The sequence below is a fragment of the Tauraco erythrolophus genome, chromosome 5 (assembly GCF_009769465.1).
Source record: "Tauraco erythrolophus isolate bTauEry1 chromosome 5, bTauEry1.pri, whole genome shotgun sequence".
NCBI lineage: Eukaryota > Metazoa > Chordata > Aves > Musophagiformes > Musophagidae > Tauraco > Tauraco erythrolophus.
The window spans coordinates 78,968,990-78,989,418 of record NC_141469.1 but is presented as its reverse complement, the minus strand read 5'-3'; the positions used below and the strand labels follow the sequence as shown (position 1 = coordinate 78,989,418).

The 20,429-nt window shown below is 44.0% G+C and overlaps 1 protein-coding gene across 1 annotated transcript; it reads right to left on the bottom strand.

Moving 5' to 3' along the window:
• Window positions 1–1,910: 1,910 nt before the first annotated feature.
• ETNPPL (ethanolamine-phosphate phospho-lyase) lies at window positions 1,911–15,471 on the bottom strand. Its single transcript, XM_086611911.1, is given in 14 exon segments — window positions 1,911–1,949; window positions 1,951–2,043; window positions 2,923–2,990; window positions 3,859–3,989; window positions 4,201–4,290; window positions 5,488–5,642; window positions 6,527–6,752; window positions 7,265–7,347; window positions 9,386–9,502; window positions 10,509–10,602; window positions 12,370–12,444; window positions 13,134–13,293; window positions 13,451–13,569; window positions 15,416–15,471. Coding segments are annotated over 14 exon segments (1,506 nt in total).
• Window positions 15,472–20,429: the final 4,958 nt, after the last annotated feature.

Below are 20,429 nucleotides of genomic sequence, written 5' to 3'. Positions count from 1 at the left end.
TTTTTTTTTTCTGAGAGTATAGTGAATTAAACTGGTTTATGGAGGTGCCTGATGAACGTCAGGACTAAGGCGGCGGTTGAACCACATGACCAACAGCAGGAATTGCAGAGTCAGGACAGGCGAGGTAGAAAAAAGAAAAGAGGAAACAGTTGGAAAGAGGAAAAAATCCTTGCTTGTTCATTGAAGGGAACATATTTGATCAATTCAAATCACTGGAGCTACTCTCTCTACGTTTACTCTTAATTATTTCTGCTTCCACTCCCCCATCCTCTAGTTAGTCTTTTCTAATTAGTAAACCATTCACAGTAGGGATTGTCCAGAGTCTTGCTGGGGGACTCTGAGATACTGCAGGAACATTAGTATTACTGCAGTATAGTTAATGCTCTAATAGGTGTTGCTGAAGAATAAAATGAAAACAAAAAAACCCTTTGTGAAAGACATTATAATTACAAATAAGAGATTTATTTTTGTGGAAGAATTATTCAAGGATCATGAAATAGAAAATAAGCCCACTTGAGGATGCTGGAAGACAATACATCGGAAACATCAATATTAATATAGCCAATAGTGGAAAATACAAAATTAGATAAGGTGCTCAACTTTCAGTCATAGCAGTAGGGTCATTAGCAGCAATTACAAAACAGCAGAACTTAGGGTATTAAAATTGAAGAGGAAATACATTTTATCTTTTTTTCTGAAGTACAAGCCATTTGTAAAGCCCTCAGTGACTTCCATAGCATGGAGTTGCAGATGTATTGAAGAAGAGAAGCAGGGCTTGTGTGCTCTCATTGAAATTTAACTGGCAAGGAGGCAAGTCAGTCTAAAGTATCTGCAGCACAGATAGGCAGTGGTTGCATGCATGTTTTATGCAGTGGTCCTCTCATTTTAGTAATCTACTAAATGTTAGCATAGCCACTTATGTGTCAGAATCCCATGCGACTAGTACGTGACTCTTCATCACCACTGACAAAAAGTAACAGCACTGCTACAACAGGACCAGGTAGTAGTTCCCACAATTGTCAAAGCAACTAAAATCCATGGGAATGCAAACTTGGTTGTCCTTGGGAACCTCATTTTGAGAGACTCTCAGGTTAAATTCAATCAATCAGTGTGCTTTAAGTGATATATACTCTACTTGCATATTTTTTGGACCGAGAAGGTTCAATATATAAACTTTTGGAAAAAATATCATAAAATCTTACTCTATATAAATAGTTATCTACAAAAAGTTGCTTTATCCATAGAAAATTAGGATCCAAATTCTTCATTATCTTTGAACATAAAGTGAGAATGCTCTGCATAAACACTGTGTTTCTACACACACAGTAGTAGACTCCTGGTAGAGCATCGTTGGCATTAACAAAGCTACACCAATTTATGTCAGCTGGGACTATGGTCCATAGGACCTAAGTTACACTGGAAGACAATAACAATTTCTCTCTCAAGCATTGTTTTGTGAATTCAGCCATTAAAACATGGGAAGTAATTAACATCTCAATATTACATATTGAAATCTAAAATGTTGGTAAAATAGCACGGTAAGCATACAATTTTAAACTTAATAGGATTGGCATTTGCTTGTATGGTGGTTAAGCAATTCAGATTCTGTGTGATACCGCTAAATCCACCAATTTCACTGAATTTGTGTTTCTATGTCAAGCCTGCCATCAGCACCAAGGTATTTGTGTCTCACTTGTCTGTTCGGCCACATCTAGATTTCAGGCCATGTGGTGCAGTTCTCATGCACCTGAAAAGGTATTTTGAACTCCTATTGAAGTTAATAGGAATTTAGCCAGTTTAGGGAATGTAGGACTAGGCTTCAAACAGATCCTAGGACTCAGACTATTGCACTCTTCGTCTCAAAAGCAAGCTGGACACAAATTCAAACTGAATGAGGAAACTTTCCCTCTTCACGTTCTTATTCTTTTACTTGGCACTGAGCGTTTTTTTAGAATAAAGCCCATTTTCTTGTCTGCAAGCAGCTCCATTCATATGGCAAATGTTTTCATTTGCACCTTCTGGTTGAGAACTGCCTTCAGCCATCTGAAAGAGAAATGAAATGTCAGTGAAGGCACATGCATGCCTTCCAACAGGCAGCTGTTGGACCTGGTTCTCATTAGGGAGCTCTGCCTGACTCTCCTCTTTTAGGGGCACAGCTTCTTAGCTTTAAAAGAAATTGAACTGAATGTGTACAAATGTTTGTAAGAGGAGTCTTGCCCTCCCAATCTAGTATAATCTAGATAGCCAATAGTCGTAGAGTCTCTGTCTTAATTACTACATCCCTAGATAGCTGAGCTATTGCCTTCCTGCCATTGCTGCAGCATCACTGGAAGACTCACCAAGGGATAGCTAAGCGAGCTTTCCTGTAACACAGTGGGTGATGTGTTTTCAAGGGTGTGAGAAATTATATATGATTTATCCAAAGATGAGGGCTGCAGCCTAAGAAGCCCTACTTTAGATGCACGTCAGCCATTCATAGTCAAAGAGCTGTGGTGGAAATGAAATCCTTGGAACACTACAAAAACTTAGACACCTTCAAAGCTGAAGGCTTGCTTAAAAAGCCAAATATCCACTATCCATCGGTAGCACAAAATACCTAGAAGTAGTAAAATTATTGACTGCTTACCTCACAATTTTATGCAGCTCAAAGCCTGGTCAGTCTTGTTTGCATACCAGGCAGACAAGAAAAGGGGCTTGTCTATAACACGTTTCCCGCTGAAGGCTTGTATTACTCATTCATTTTCAGATTTGCCCCAGTAACACAATCCCCTCAGGTTTCTAGCAGCAGGTTACGTTCTGAGCTCAGTCTCAAGGCACAGAACCACCCACATCACCAAAAATGAAGGTGTGCTCTACCAAAGTTATTTATACTTGCTTTGCCAAACACCTATCTAAGAGTTCAAAAAAAAATTCAAAACATACTTTTCTTTTACACTGTGTGTTTGTAGATGCATCATTTTCTGTCTTCATTCCAGTTGCCTCTTCTATTTCTAAATAAGGTAATAAAAGAATTAAAAATAACCAGGGTAAGTAAGCATACAGTCAATTTAACAGCTGGCTGAAGTAAAAAAAAACCTAATCAGCTACTCCTCTGGGCATTTATCACACAGAAGAATAACTGAAGAGTAATGAATACTTCCTAAAACATGTTTCTGAGGCAATGTGATTAACGTATCAGGACTATGTAGTTTGGAGATGTTTAGAAAAAAGAGCAAAATCAGCAGCTTGACTGTAGCATGGAGGTTCAGATAGACCCTTCAGACCTGAACTCTGCCTTTGTCCAGCTGGTCTAACTCCAGTTGTTATAATCTCAGGAGATGGGAGTGTTCAATGCAGAATGGGCTTGGAGAGCCCTTATGCTGATAGTATACTTGATGTTATTTTCTCCTGGATTGGTCCCCAGGTAGAAGATAAATAGAGCCTGAAAACCTTCAGGCTAAATTGGAGTGAGACAATCATGTTCCAGTATGCCGGTTGAAAAAAAAAAAAAAAAAGAAGGTAGAGCACATTATAGAAAGTTTCACCAGTGTTTCAGCAGCGTCTTTCACACCTGTGCTGAATTAACATATTCACTCCTTAACATATAGCATATGTGACCAGAAATGAGTATTAACACTGAGTCTGTGAGAGAAAGAATCAAGAGCAGGATTTTGCCTAGAAGTTTGGATGACGTACGTATGGGACTGTTATTTATTTATAATAATTGGCATTAAGAACAGCAGTTTGGGCAAGCGGTATGAAATGTAACTGATTACTTTCCCTTGCATGCCATGGCCTATTATAGTGGCTGGTGTTTCTAACAGGTCATCTGGAAATGAACAAAGAAGAGTATTCCTTTGAGCACTAAAGCATACATACCTGTGAGAAGTGCATCAATTGTCTCCACTACATGTTTCGCATCTTCCATTGTGAAACACATCGGTGGTTTAAATTTTAGTATATTTCTATAGGGTCCATCTGCACTAAGAAGGATTTTATGCTCTTTCAGCCTGTGGAAAGAGGAAACATCTGTGTTAGACACAAGTATAAATCTGTATTCTGTGCTGTTAGAGCTTTCAGGACAAGTTAGATTAGGAAACTTTTCTTTTTCTAGCACCATGTTATCAAAAGCTACACAAATTTAAACTGAAATGAATGACTAACTGCTGGGGAATATTAGGAGGGTTTGATCACTGCATGTAGTCTTTAAAAAACATTTACTTGTAAATAAGGTGAAGGGCTTCAGCTGTGGCTGGTGTTCGCTTTTGTTGATCTGTCACCAGATCCACTCCAACAAACAATCCAACACCCCTGGAGTAGAGAAAAAAAGTACAGACAAGTAAAATCGAGCATCAGTAACCCAAGCCTTCTGTTGCAAATACAAAGCCTGTTTCTAACAACTGCAATTCCCTTCCCTGGGGTGTAGGCAGGGAAGGAGCAGGAAAAGGAGGAGACTTTCTCTTTGCTTGTCTTTTGGCACTGGCTACTTCAGGCAATCAAGCAGGATAACAAATATTTCTGAATAACTAAATTCAGCTGGCTCATTAAGGTTACGTGGCAAGTTAAGAATGATAGAATAATTTTCTTTCTCTCTTATCTTGAAAACCTCAACCCAGGGAGCTGTGGAAGACAAATAACCAAAACCAAGAACTAAAAAACCCCACGACCCCACAACCTCCCCCCCAAAAAACCCAAACCAACCCTGAAGGCAGTTATCACAATAGTACCATGAGATGAGGAAAACCCACACTAACGTCTCCAAATGAAGTGGACTAGAGATTTGAACAAGGTCTCCGTCATCCCAGCAGTGTGCTGACAACTGGGCTGTTGCACATGGATGGCTTTCTTCGACTCTCTCCCAGAGCTTTTCTACTGGCCACGCTTATACCTAACTAAGCAGATGGATGGACAACTTTTTTGAAAAATACATTGCCTTACAGTTTTGGGTAGTCCATTTTAAAAAAAGAGGTGTAGCACAATCATAGAATCATAGAATCATAGAATCGTTAGGGCTGGAAGGGACCTTCAAAGGTCATCTAGTCCAACCCCCCTGCAAGGAACAGGGATATCTCCAACTAGATCAGGTTGCTCAGGGCCTCGTCCAACCTGGCCTTGAACGTCTCCAGGGATGGACCATCCACCACCTCTCTGGGCAACCTGTTCCAGTGTTCTACAACTCTCATGGTAAAAAATTTTTTCCTAATATCCAACCTGAATCTACCTCCCTCTATTTTAAAACCATTACCCCTTGTCCTATCACAACTGGCCCTCCTGAACAGCCTCTCCCCATCTTTCCTGTAGGCTCCCTTGAGGTACTGGAAGACCGCTATAAGGACACCCCGGAGCCTCCTCTTCTCCAGGCTGAACAGCCCCAACTCTTTCAGCCTGTCCTCATAGGAAATGACATCCTCATCATGACATAATGCTTCTGTATTCCCCTCACCCCAAACTCATTGATTTTTCTAGCACAGTTATTTTTCTTCTCTGACATTGCCGTAAGGCACCCACCTGATATCACCCACTAAGGGATGTTTCTGCTTTTGCTCAGCCAGCAACTCCAGGAGATAATTCCCTACACGTGTAGCATTTCCTTGGAGATCGTCTTTTTCTATTACCTCCAGCACAGCCAAGCCAATAGCACAAGACACAGGATTGCCTCCAAACTGACAGCGAAGACAAAAAGGAAAACAAAATTGGTCAGAAACATTCAGCTGTGTCTATCCATGTAGTTTTCACTTGTCCTCTCCTGCTTGGCATGTCACAAGGAAACCTTGAAGAGGTGGGGAATTTGTGCCATGCAGTCTGCGGAGCACCGTCTCCCCCCACTTTGGGCAGTGTAGGAGGCCCAAGGGAGAGGCTCCCTCTTCCTCTGCTTCAGGTTTCAGCAATTTGAAGATTTCACAGCTGAAGCGTTCAAGCTGCTCTCATGGTTTGCTGATTGCATGTGCAGGCGAAATGCTCCTGTGAAGAGTAGTGGGTGATAGATCTGATAGTTTTTGAACCAGGCGGTATAAACAGCATTGAAAGGAGGGGGATTTGTGGTAGCTGGGAGGAAGGCTCAGTCACGGGAGCAGAAAGAGGACTCAGTAAACAAGAAGAAAGCTGCTCCTCTGTGGCACGCATGCAGCTCAAATGTTTACTCATAAAGGGTCACTGCTTTGTTAGATGACAACTGCTGAGCAAGGTCTGCCAGGGCATAAGCTCCACCAGCACAGAGCCTATCCCAGAAAACGAAATTCTACATGGTCAACATTTCAGAGTGGGGAGAGAGACAGAAAAGTAAGGAAGAATTTATCTGTATGGATGTGAACTGACATACATGACTTGCCAGAGAGCTAGTGCTGGTCCATATTAAGATATACCACTTGGTACAGAGCATATTTCAAAGCCTTTCCACTTGCTCTTAGATATTAAACTGTGGTTGACTCCAGTTCTTAGTAATGCGACGCAGTGATGGATGCAGATGTTAGCTGAATCACCTCAACAACTTCTAACTGCTAAATGCAGACCAAAAGAAAAAAAAGACAAACCTTCACTACAAACTTACTGTATTGAAATACTCCAGTCCAGAGGCACCAAAACTTTCCGCGATTTCCCTTGTTGTGACCACACAAGACATAGGGTGGCCATTGCCAATGGGCTTTCCCATGGTGACAATGTCAGGCACAAAGTCTTCACCTTGCAGCTGGAATGCCCAAAAATGCTTCCCAACTCTGCCAAAGCCAACCTGGACCTCATCTGCTATGAACACTCCACCCGCTGCACGCACATACCTGAAAACAAATCGAATAGCTTGAATGGCTAGTGCTGCAGTACACGTCTTGGGTAGGCAATCTAGGACAAGGGATTCTGTATTACAGAAATTCTCCAGCGTGAGATCAGGTTAGGAAAAAAAGAACAAACATGGCTTCTGAAACACAGCTATAGCTATTTCATTTTTAGTTTGCTAAATGTTAAGACAAAAATAATCTGATAGTTTGATGCAAAATGGGGGTACTGTAATGGCACTGCAGGGTTATATCTATGATGGTTCAGCTTCATCTTCCATCAAACTTATGGCCTGAGGATTAAAGATACAAAAGGAAAGACAATTATCCAGCTAAAAACAATTAGTCAGCTGATGTTCCATAAAAAAATAGAAGAGGAATCAAATGCTTCAAAAAGTAGAAAGTAACCACAGATAGCCAAGAACAACAGAGGCTGAATTGATTGGACAAGCCTATAGTGGAAAACCTGTTTCTTTGGTTAATTTTCCAGTTATGCCCTTCTGAAGTGATGTACGTACTCTGCCACTTTCTGGAAATAGCCCACAGGTGGAATTACTTGGCCTCCACAGCTTTGCATGGATTCCGCTATGAAGGCGGCAATCTACAAAAAACAAACCCAGGTGAGAGCTGTGTTCATCTACTTGGCCTTTGCACAAACATCTAACAGTCTAGAAATAAATGTTTAAACGTATGCCTTAATTTAATCACGCAACAGGTTGGACAACTGAGGGCTCTTGAGAACAGCTATGGCTAAAGAATTTATTCATTTTGCAATCTGGGGTGCCCAAATTTGCAGTAGCCAGGGCCACCTTTGCAACCTGATGAGACTACAAGAACCTCCATTAAGCCCTAGTCCTACAGCTGTTGAAGTGGAAGACACTTACTGGTGTCAGTGGACTTCAGATCAGGCTCCTGGGAGCTCTGTAAATTTATTTACAAATTTCAGTTCACAGGAGACCTACAACAGTGTTTGCCATTTTTCCCAAGAGGTTAATGAAACTTACTTAATGCCAAGGCTCTCCAGGAACAGGTATTTGTGGTGATCAGCCTTTTTGTTCAATCCTGAACACCAGGTAGAGTTGGGTAGAAACTGAACTGTAAGATGACCTGAGGCTACGCTTTGGGCACCCCTGCCTAATGCAAATAACTACACAAGTAAAATGTCAGCATGAGGCACTTGACAAAAGAGGAGAAAAATTCTACAGGTGAAATAATTCCAGTTGCTAGGAATGAAAAAGAAAGTTATTTCAAGTCAGGAAGGGCAAGAGCAGCGGATCAGATACACTGGAACATCACAATTCGTTTCTTGTCAACAGCAGAGGTCTATGCAGCAGAGATACAATATTACCCCAAAGTCTCCGCATAAGTCTGCTATTTAAGGGATTGCATCCCCACACCACTTGTGAACCCCTCCCTGAGCATCAAGAGGTCTCTCTGGGCTGGTGCAGTCTTCCTGGAAACAAGGCCGAGCAGTAACTTGTAAAGAACCGTACACTATATTTGAAGAGGCATGCTACGGCCAAAGAGTACGAAGCTTCCCATAGCATGTGAGGCTTAGCCTTTAGCACAACTTGTCCTGCCACAGGTCTATGTCACCAAAACCTAAGAAATATGCAAAAGAAAGGAAACAAGGAAAGAAAAAAACAAAACTATCCGTTAGTAGAGAACAAAAAAAAGTTGATGAAGAAACTAAAAGAAGAGTGATGTAAGTGCATTGGACTAGAAGGGAACACATTGTTCCAATCTCCACTGAAGTCTTCTGTGACTTCAGTGGGCTTTCGATCAAGCCCTACATGTCTCAAAATGCTAACGCCATCGTACAAAACATTAACACACATTTCAGGTAAACCTGTTCAGAATTATCTGTTTTTATCAAGGTCATATTCTATATGATTGAAAGGTTCATCTTTTTAGATGACTCCAGATTTATCTTAAGCTACAAGATTCAGAAATGCAGTATCAAGCTTTTATCTAGCATGTTTTCTCCATGCTCTGGAGACTTTTATATATCCTTGCTAGAATTCATGATGTAGTTTCTCAGCTGACCTCAAGACTTGTCCTGAGATATTTACAATCTACTGATTCAATGCATAAAATAGAAAATTAAACTGCTTTGGTTGTATTTGCTTATTTACAAATGTATTATTGATCCTTTCATTGATGCCTAGAAAAATTGAAAGGTTCATCTTTTTAGATGACTCCAGATTTATCTTAAGCTACAAGATTCAGAAATGTAGTATCAAGCTTTCATCTAGCATGTTTTCTCCATGCTCTGGAGACTTTTATATATCCTTGCTAGAATTCATGATGTAGTTTCTCAGCTGACCTCAAGACTTGTCCTGAGATATTTACAATCTACTGATTCAATGCATAAAATAGAAAATTAAACTGCTTTGGTTGTATTTGCTTATTTACAAATGTATTATTGATCCTTTCATTGATGCCTAGAAAAATTACGGTAAGAGCATCAGGTAGAAAAATGGCCCATTTTGAACACAGAATCCACTGTAGAAAAATGAAGGGCAGGGGGGAGCAAGGGAAACTGAGTAAAAAACCCATGTCCTTAGCTTCCTGCTTTGTAACCCCATGCCACACTTAATAGATGAAGCCTCAGAATTTCTAGAGCACAAAATACACACCTTGCGTCCATTCTTCTGTGTTTCTTCAATAATCTTTTTCACCTCTTCAGCATAAGCACTTGCTGGATCTGGGTGATCTTCCCTGTATTTCCCTCTGTAGATATCCGGAGAAGGAGCCTGAAAAGACCAATTTTTTTTTTTTTTTTTTTTTAAACTAAGTCCATTGTTTTGTGAAACATTTACTTTTTCTATTGCTCTGTGTTTTTGTCTTTCCGCATAGTCAGATAAAAGGAGTTAGTACAGCCTGAATTTCTGCATGGAATTGCCAAAACACTTACAGGAGCTTAAACTCAACCCAGCCCTGTGATGTGTTCAACATCACTGGACGCAACTGTTGAAAGAGCCATCTACCTCATCCACCTTTCAAGACCATCCCTCCTCTCCCCCAATACACAATACAGAGTCCTCATCTATCATTGTGTTTCAGATTCTTGCAGAAAGAGCCATTTCTGCAACTGGAGAATGGGGTTTTCCAGTCTGTCACTTCCCTTCCAGCATCCTAGTCATGGTACAAATCTGTATGACCTTCAAGCCTGTATAGATAGTGCTGGGAGAGGTTCAGTAAGTAAGTGAAAGGACGCAGTATTAAAAGGTGGATACTACTTTGGCAATTTGGTTAATGCGAGGAGGTCTAGATAGGACAGATCATATCTGCTTGGTGTGCATCTCTGGGCTGAAAATTATTTTTGTCTTTGTAAGATACACAAGTTCAGGCTGAAAATCAAACAGTATCCCCCTCAGTTGGACACCCATGAGCTCTATACCCAGATCTGTGTGAACTTGTGGGGTCTGTCTTTCTAGTTTTTGGAATTAGACTCAAAAGTCCTGCACATCTTCAGCCAAACCAACACAACAGATATCTGGTACTTTCTTCAAGCTGTGTAACTACACAGTGCAGTGACTCAGGAAACTTGCAGCACTATGAAGGAAATCAGCCTCAGAGCTGAATACCCTCTTAGAAATCCAAAAGCGAACAATTTTGCTGTATTTAACTCACTGACAAACAGCCAAGTTTATGTACTCTAGCATCAGCAAAACAGATGTATATTCACGCCAGAAGCAGGCAATTCAATATGCTGCACAACAGGCATAAAAATGACAAAAAGCAAAAAAACACACTTACCACATGCACAAACTCCTTCTTGCTGTCCTTCCCCAGCTGATTAAATTTATAGGGACTGATGTCAATCAGAGATGTAACGTGGCCATGGTAAGCACTGCATGTGTTAAACATCAAAGTCACTTTTTCACCAAGTGTATAGAAGAGCTAAACTTACAACTGTGCCCATAAGTAATCCAGAATAAGCGACTATATCTGCAACACAGTAGCACAGTTTGTGAAGGGATCTTGATTTAACTCAGTCTCTCTCTCAAAGGCAATAGGAAATTGCTGTTTACTGTAATTCACTAGCAAGACTGGACCCAAGAGGATTTTTCTTCTTGCGTAAAATCAAGAAATTTGCAAAATTTCTCGCCAGCATGAGGACAGACCAAGGTGACATCCCCTGGACCACACCATCTCTAAGGCGACCTCCATGAGCAGCCTTACCTAGCAGATGAAGGATGGGTCCATCTCCCTCCTTTCCAACCTGCGAAACCCACTTTGGCCAACCACAGCTTCGCAGGTGACTCCGACACCATTGCAAAGACTCTCAAGAGTGTGCATAGCATCGGAAGGTGGGGATCTTCCGCGGCAGCAGCACACTACTAACTGCCCTGAAGCCACTTTCAGGATAAGGATGAATATTGTTTGAACATAAAAGCCTTGTGTAGCAGAATATGCTAAAGATGGTTACTACCGAGGCCAATTTGATTTAGAAATGAGGAAATGCAGCCTGTAGAAGCTAAAGCATGTAGCAGTTTCATTCAGGGAATAAACACTTTTGTTCAGTCATAAACTTGAGGCAAAGGGAACCCCAAACCAAATCAAAGACCTGCCACAATCTCATAGTGGCACACACATAGAGTAGAGAGGATATTGTTGCACTCCTTTGTCTTCTTTACACCTTTCTCCTAGTCAGTCAACAAAAACTGCCAACGGATGTGAAGAAGGGACAGAAAGCCCACTCTGACTTGGATGGTAGCTGTGGCAACAGCCTATGGAGCCCTGGAACCTGGGCAAAGAAATACTCTGTGGTGTTCAGGAAGAGAAGAGACGTCACAGGGAAACAGTGACGGAGCCAGCTCCATCCTCAGCCTCTCCTGAGGGAAGCTACCGTCAGCGGCTCCAGCTCTTGGCCATGTGAGTCAAGGAGGGCTAACAGGGACCTGAGTGCAGCTAAATCAAACCAGCTTTGTGCTGTCCAGAGAGAGACACATGCACTTGCAGTTGGTCTGGCTGGACTTTCTAATCACAACCCGAGAAGAAGATCCAGCCCTACAGCAGCGTAACCAACCCTACAGCTGCATTTAGGGTAGGGAAACCCAGAGACATGGTCTGCCACCTTACCCACAGCTGATGGCCCTCTCAGTGCCTCCTAATTTTGGAACTGTTTGGTTTTGTGTGCGTACTTGTGTTTGCTGGAGGAGAGCTGAGCACCAGAGTAGCACCATTGCAGAGCTACAGGATCTTTCTTCTTGACTGCTGAATCTTTATTTGTATGAAAAGAAACGTGTCCAGCAGAGCGTGACAAACAGAAAGTCCTTTTCCAGAGCAGCCCAGTGGCCAGACCTCTCAGTGACCTTTCAAACCGACATTCAAGTCTCTGGCCTGAATTGCTTTGGGAGTCTCTGTGGGAAATGCCCTGTAACAGGTGATTGACCCCTTCTGGGGTGACCGAAATCTTATTTTTCAGAGATCTTCAAAACTTGTCTTTATCCAAATGTGGAAAAGGAATTTCCTGATCTGTTCTACTATGAAAGCAACGAAGCTTTTCTTTCAGCAGGCAGTGGAGTACAAACAGCAGGGGGTTGCTGCAAAGCCGCTTCTGAAGCAATGGTGGGAGTTGCTGGCTGCATTCTCATAAGCTACTCTACGTACTTACTTTTCAAGGGTGATCACATCTTGGTGCCCATGGTACTGCCGAGCCAGTCGTAAAGCAAGATCATTTGCTTCAGACCTGCATCACAACAGATACAGCGAAGCAGTGAGGAAGCACTTCCAACTAAAATGGTATTCTGACGCGTAAGAGGGGCATGGAACTAACGGATGTAATAAAGCAACACAGCAGGCTCTGTTACAATGCTAAGGTTGAGATTGTAAATGCCATGTAAGAAGGCAAAGAAAAAACAGCTCTTTGTATAAACAGCAAACAAAGAACTGCTTTCTTTCCCTCCCCCAGTTTGCTTGTAGACATTTACCTCCTCTTGGTACCAATGAGACCATTTTTGCAGCTGAGAGCACTATGCAGCCACAAACCCTCGGCAAGCAACAGCGCACCAGCCCCGTCTCCCACCCTCCCCGACTGCCCCGTCCTCCCCAGTCCTCCCACCATCAGGCAGCAGGGAACGCAAATCTGCTCCTGGGATGAAGCCCTAAACTTCCAGCCTGACTCGTAGCAGCCTCTCTGCTCACAGATCCCTGCAGGTTGTCTGTCCTGGCAACAAGTGATCGCCAACTAAATGGACCACCTAAAGAACACTACTCGTTTCCAAGGCCATGTGTCAATTTACACATGGCGTTCACCAATCTGCACGTAGCCTGCTTTAATAAATTTAAGATTTGGACCAAGCTGAGTCCATTCTGAGTGTCCATCTCAAACAGGAGCAAAATAGTCGCCATGGGGAAAAAATAAATATTCAGACGTACCCCGAGTTAACAAAGTAGCAAACAGAGAGTTTCTCAGGCAGGGTGGCTGTAAGACGCTGCGCGTACTGAACAAGGTTGTCATGCAGGAACCGGGAATTGGTATTGAGCAGCTCCATCTGTTTTGTTGCAGCCTTTATCACGTATGGATGACTGTGGCCAACTAAAGAAGAAAATAATTAGTCATTACTAGCACGCAGTCAGTTACGGAACCACACAGGGAGATTCAGAGAAGCACTGTGAACATCATCACCTGGAAGAAGCGCGACCCCTGTCAGAAAAGAAGGAATAGAAGCAGTCTTACAAGTTAAGCTGCTTACCATGTGCAACGTTGTTGATACAGTCTAAGTATTTTTCTCCTTTCTCATCAAACATATATTGGCCCTGAGCACGCACGATCTTCAGAGGGTCCTTGGCAAAAAAAATTTTGCAGGAAGGCCTGAAAAAAAAATAATTATGAAATAACACCATTTTAGTTTTCTCAGTTGTTCCCCCACCTGTGAGCATTGAGGGTGCTGATCTTTTGCAGCTCTGGGGACAACTGCCTCCCTCTGCAAAGAGCTTGTGAGTGGTTCAGATGGGAGGTCAAGCGGGGCTCTTGCTGAAATTAAAAAGAGCCCCCATGCACCTCCCCAGGCACAGTGGGAACAGAAATAGGTCTTTAATAAGGGCATTTTCAAAGCATGACTGTCTGCAAGTGGTTTCACAGAAGCACAGTGGCTGCGAGTCATTCCAGGTCCTTATATGTCCTGCTGTGTATCCAGGCTGTAGCTCTGTTTGTTTACATGCCTTATGAACATGTATGGCCAATTAACTCACTTGGAATAAAACTAAGATGTAAAGCATTGTTTTATACTATAGCCAAAAATTCATTACGCAATGGATGACTATACCATACTGAGGTCACATTCAAGAACAAAATGCTAATGCCTTGCAGGCTTTATTTTCAGATCTCACTATCTCATCTTGAGTGTTTTTGATAAAATCTTTAAAAGCACCTTTTCATAAGCATCTAAATAGCACTGGCTTTCGGCAAAACTCAGGTTCCTTGTAAAACTATTCGAAGTACTCTTTAAACACTTTCTTTTTTTTTTTTTTTTTTTTCCCTCCTCTTGGAGAACATGCCAGCTATGTAATGATGTAGAATGATATTACTGAGCAGAAGGAAAGTCTTCTGAACTTTTACCAATGTTTATACGGCCTTTGATAAACACCGTTGTTTCCAGGTAACTCAGAGTTATTTTTGGGCATATTGAGATTATGAACTTGTAAAGCCTAAGTGTGACTCGGATTAAGGCAACTCATTTGCTTGCATTCTCACAGTTTCTAGCCCTGTTGTATAGATCTTTTCTGACATCTTCATCTATTCCTCTGGTACACGTTAAAAGGAGCGCACATCATCATCACTGGTCGCTTCTTGACTACAGATTTTTCTTCTATAATGTGTCAGCCTGTTTTGTGAAAGTTTCTTTTTGTTCTCCCAGCACAGCCCAATCCTATAATCCTTGCAAAGGCAAGAGTCCCTTAAAATTGAGCTGGCCCCCAAAAGAGAGGCTGATGCGCACGCTTTGTGCACATCTATGAATCTTTAGTGAGCTTCCTACATATGCCACACATTTAGGATGCAATTAGCAAATAACCAGCGCTGGTTTTAACAATATGGGCTTATTTTTCACTTGGCAACACCTACTGAGGAAAGAATTAAAGCTGCACGTTCTGGAGGAACTCATATTGCGATACAGCGGGATCAGACACGTGCGCAGCCAGGACTATCGCTCAGGTCACAACCAGGGACAGCCTTCCCCCACCTCCCCAGTTGGACTCAGCTGAAGAAACCTCCTCAGCTTCATTCATCAGAGACGTCTATTTTTCAGGAGTGTGCCGTTTATTCTCAAAAAAAACCCACTCTTGAGACACGCACCTGGGTACCACATTCCGGCTGCTTGCTTCGATCTGCTAAAAAAGTGAAGCAGCGTTTGACGCGCTGGGTTTAAACGGCTGCGTTCTCCCGCCCGCCCCAGGAGGCAGAAGCGGCCCAAAGATGCGGCAAGCTGAGGGGCTGACAGGTCTTCTCCTTCCCCACCAGTCCCCGGCCGCGGGCATCTTCCGCCGGCCGAGGCTGCGCCCGCTGCCCCGCAGGGGTTTGCCGCGGGGCCGGAGGGGCTGCCCAGCGCTCCCAGCCCCCGGGCAGAGTTCGACCGGGGTGGGGGGGACCCGGTGCAGCCGCCAGAGACCTTCCTCCTCCTCCGCCCCTGCCCCACTCCCGGCCCCGACGCTGCCCCTACCCGATGTGCTTCCTCCGCAGGGCGAGGATCTCCGCCTTGTTGTAGCGCTCCTCCATCGGCTCGGCACGGCTCGGCACGGCACGGCACGGCACGGCACGGCACGGCACGGCACGGCACGGCACGGCACGGCTAGGCACGGCACGGCACGGCACGACTCGGCTCGGCCCGTCTGGGGGCTCCCTGCCTCTTATACCGGCGCCGGTCCCCGCCAAACCCCTCCTCCCTGCTTGCCTCCTCCCGCCTCCCCCGGCGGAATGGCCCGGTTCCCCCCGCCCCCGGGTTTTCTTTTTGGACGACTCGCGTTTACTGTTTAGCTAAGGACCGACTTGCTGCCGATGGATGGGCGGACAGATGGACAGACAGACGGCAGGAGAGGCGGGCGGGCGCCCAGCTCGGGCGGGCGGGTGTGCGGGCCCTGAGGCTGCTTGCCTTTCGGGGGGCATTGCGGTGTTCCAAGTATTTCTGCTGCAGACATCCCTGTGGCGGGATTCACCAGTACACCCTTTTTTAGTCTAGGTGGGACCTAACTTAACTGGTCCTATGATCTCTTTCCAACCACAGCACCAATACAGAAGTGATTTGCTTGAATCACAGAATGTTAGAATGGTTTGAGTTGGAAGGGACCTCAAAGATCATCTAGTTCCAACCCCCCTACCATGGGCAGGGACACCTTCCACTAGACCACGTTGCTCAAAGCCTCATCCAACCTGGCCTTGAACACCTCCAGGGACAGGGCAGCCACGTTACCCTTGACAATCATCTGACTGGACATCAAAGCCCATTAGAAAAGGGGGATGATCTCATGGAAAAGAGCAGAATTCACATCAAAATGCTTCTTCGCTTTCTAAATAGCAAAGCTGCTGATGTAGCACCTCAGCTTTACCTTCTCCCTCTCCTTGTCTGGAGGCAAGGAGATACAAGTCTCTTTGAGATACAAGGGCAGGCAGCAGCAAAACCTGCGCCCACGGCCCTGCTACCCCATCTGCAGCTCGTCTGTGCCACCTGCAGCACTACCCTTGGAAGAGTTTTCAGGGAGCATATGTGAAGTCACAGAACTTCCTGCACTGACAATACTTGTCTTTTCTAGATCAGTATCCGGTAAATCATCCCAAATTTTGCAGATGAAGAAACACACCTCCTGCTTTTTATATTTTTTTATATCTCTGCCAGTCAGCCACCTACCTTTCTGCTTCTCTAGTTGAGCATTTCTTTTCCTATAGGCATTTCCTTGAGCTTCTTAAGACAGTGCTAATTTTGAAGCTCCATGGGTTTCACATTCCTGCATTCCTCCTCCATTGGAAATCTTTGCCCCACCAACTAACAAAACAGCCGTGTAGCAAAAGTGGTACGAGGCACCAGCATATCCTAGCAGACCCAGCAGCTGCCTGTCTTCAGTGCCTCATCCAGGCAGAAGGCAGCATGGACTTGAAAGAAACCAGGGAGCTGTCAAAGCTGTCAGCTAGGGCAAGTATTACAGAGGCAGCAAGGAGATTCACTGATGGATCTTGAGAAGAGAACAGACATTTAAATTTGCTCGCTTCCAAGCGGAGCCCAGGCTACCACCTGCCAGGAATGTTGCCTCCAATGCTTTTCCATTTTGCCCAGTCTCTGAAAACTGGGGAACGATATTTAGCACAGGGTAGATGTAGTTCAAGTTGTGCTATAGTGGATCTAATTGCAATCCCTTTGCAACAGTAACGTAAAGGAAGGCTAGAGGCCAGACAGGGAATGGCAGCACGTGAGTCTGTGAGTCCGAAGGCATTTCAGGAGCGACGATTTTCCTGCACCCAGCTGGTGCCTGCCTTCTGTCGGTGCCGAGCACAGCCTTGTCCAGGGCTGCTGGGCACACCCATGTGGGAACATCTCAGCTGTTTATGCTGATCTGCCCGGTCTTGCTTGCACAGAAACCCTGGCCCACAAACACATTTGAGGGACGTGCAAGCCACTCTGCTGCTTCTCTTTTACAGGCATGCATCAGCAGCCAGCCCTGCTTGTGTAAGGGTTTTTTGTTCCAGGTTTGGAAAAAGAAAGTTCCTTCACAGCTGGACTAGCAATTGCTTGAAGAGGTACTGAACTTCATCAGGAAAGCTCAGAGGGGTAGGTGAAGTAGCTTGTTAGAAGGTGGGTTGCTTCTCTGTTCCTTCACAGCCATGAAAAGAGGCTTAACAATCAAGAAAATATCCCTCCCTCTTGGCTCATAGTTCTTGCACGTTCTTTCGATATTATCAGCAGGAACAGGCCTGCCAAGTCTCAAGTGCAGAGCAGAGGAGGTCTCTCTCCCCGCGACTAGCAGAGAGAGACCCTGCCTGAGACACAGGGCTTTCCAGCACCTTGTCACCTGGCTTTTTTAGACCTCTCCTGCTCCTTTCACTTGCCTTCATACTGCTGTGGAGTGAATACTAGCACTTCTCCATGATACAGAGGAATTATTAAAATAGTTTGTTTTCTTTTTAATAGTTGTGGGTTTTTTTTTTTTAAATATATGTTTTTCTCCATCCTGCTGTGTTTGTTTTCTGAACATTTTAATTGATTTCCCCCCCCACTTATTTAAGGGCTTTGTCCTGCCAGAGTACCAGCAACCAGCAGCCTCACTCCCTATATGCATGATGAGAAGGAGTAAATATTTCTAAGAGCTATTCAAAATGTCCAAGTAAGGTGCCTTCCTCTCCCTATTTAAATTTTTAAGGAGTTATTGTACCTCCGAAAAACAACGTATGGCTAGTGTATCCTGAGAAGCAAACCCATTACAGATGGTCAGTGGAAAACTGAGATCTCTTCCAGTACAGAAATGTAAAGATGGATGACCCGCACCCGTCGGCACCTCCGCCAGGATAGCCAGCTGCCGGGTGCTTTCCTCTGAAGGAGGAACGGACCTGCCTGCGAGCTGATGCGGTGACCAGTGCAGCAGGCCCCTGAGCCAGTGGAGTGCAGGGCGTGCTAATTGGGTACAAATAGGCCAAGGGGATGGCAGAAAAGAGCGAGATCAGATTACTTACTGAGCTTCGTGGCAGCATCGCTTTCCAGAGCCATTTGCATGCTTGCTGGGTCCTGGATAAGTTTTGTGGAGAATTGTTTCAGTGCTCAATGTGCCAATAATGTTTGCAGTTCCACCTTTTTAAATGGTGATTTTATTCTATACACATCTTTCTGACACAAGCTAATTGATATAATAATGAGAGTTGATATTTTAGATATTTTTCTTTTTTTGCCACATTTGTTTTTATTAGTTTTATTTCAACCAGAATCAATTACCTCACAACTATCTTAATATGCCAAAGAGAAAAGAGCTCCTAAAAGCTTGAAAAAAGTTGCCAGATACTTGTTAGCTCCAGGAGGGACCAGCCAGACAAATGTGATGCCAGGGAGAGCTCGTGTCTGCTCACTTTAGGTGTCAGCCCTTGGAAAACTCAGTCAAGCTGTAACCTGCACATACAAAAATAATCAGGACATTTATTAGTTATTGAATGTTCTGTCTTAGTGTAAGCACGTGAAAAACCTGCATCTTGGTTGATGTGACAGGAGCTGTGCCCACCTTTGACCTCAGAGACCTCAAAGCACCTTGAGTACAACTACACTAGCAGGTTGTGATCTCTCTGAAGAGATTTGTGTACAGGATTTTCCTGAATGCTACAGGTCATGTATATATATATTTTTATGCATGCACATGTATATATCTATGCATATATTTATATATATGTATATAGGCACATATATACATGCATACATATAAATGGAGCATCCAAGCTCCAAGTTTTGAGTAAGAATTCAAAACCACTGTATTTTTCGACTGCTACCAGAAGAAGCAAGAGGAGAATTCCCAGTGAGTACTTTGCCTGGAAATTAGCAGAAGCCAGCAGAAGAGAAAACAAATTAATAACCAACCTTGGGAAGACAGAAAGACTCTGCTTGCAGAAGTATGACTTCAATGTTTTGGTCTTGTTTGTTTTCTTTCAATATTTATTTGGGTGCAGTTGTTGCTACTTGCTGGAACATGAATACTTTGTCAGCTCCTTGTTTTGTTTTGTTCTTTTTGTTCTTAAACATCTGTCCGTGTGGGGTTATTATAATTAGACCACTGGGTGAAGCTGTGTAAGATGAGGATATAAAAAGCCACTTCTGTTGCATTTATTTTTACTTTACCTGTAGAATCCTTGTTACATATGGGTAGGGATCAGCAGGTTTAGTAGGTACACGAAGCAGAGTTGGATGTGAGTAATGGCCTTTAAGTATTTAATTAAAAGCTCCATTAAAAGAAAAATTAAAAAATGAGAGGGGGAAGCAGCAGGCATTTCACATGCAGCCCTACGTGTGCTTTGGCACGTCACAAAATCATGCAGGAGGTATCTGGATAGGAGGGAACGCCAGAGGAAAGTCGTGTCCCGCGAGGGCAGTAGGATGTGAGAGCTACAGGATATTTTTTAGCTGAGGTTTGACCTTAGACGAAGCGTGAGACTGAAAAATAACAGGGAGGCAGTAAAAGGATTGAGTGGGAAATCCACAGACAGCAGCAGCCAGAGTGCCTTGGTTGTTAAAATGCTGGTCAGGCCACTACCAAAAATACGTAGGCAGAGTGCTTACCGCGACTTGGCCAGCACCAGAGTGGCTACGGCACCGAGAGGAAAAAAAGCAGGAATTGTCCTGAACATACTTTACGTTTGTTTCTTGGCAGGACAGCTGCAGCAGCATCTGGAACCACCTTCCCTGCTCTACGAAAGGAGAAAGCTGGAAGGAAGAAAAGGCCAAGAGGGACCGTAGCAAAAGCGAGGACTGTGCCGGGGCCGGGACAGCCCTTGGCGCCGCCCGCGCAGCGCGGCAGAGCAGCGGCTGCTCTTGGCGTCGCCGGGCGCTCCACAGGGATGCTGGGCATGTTGGGCTGTAAGTACCTCATCAGGGAAAGGGAGCAAAGCTATTTTTAGTCAAACCCCAAGTGTCTAAACCAGAGTTATATAAGATTAACAGAGGTTTATGGAGATTACCAAGAGGTAAGAGCAGAGTCAACCCCCCACGGTGCTCA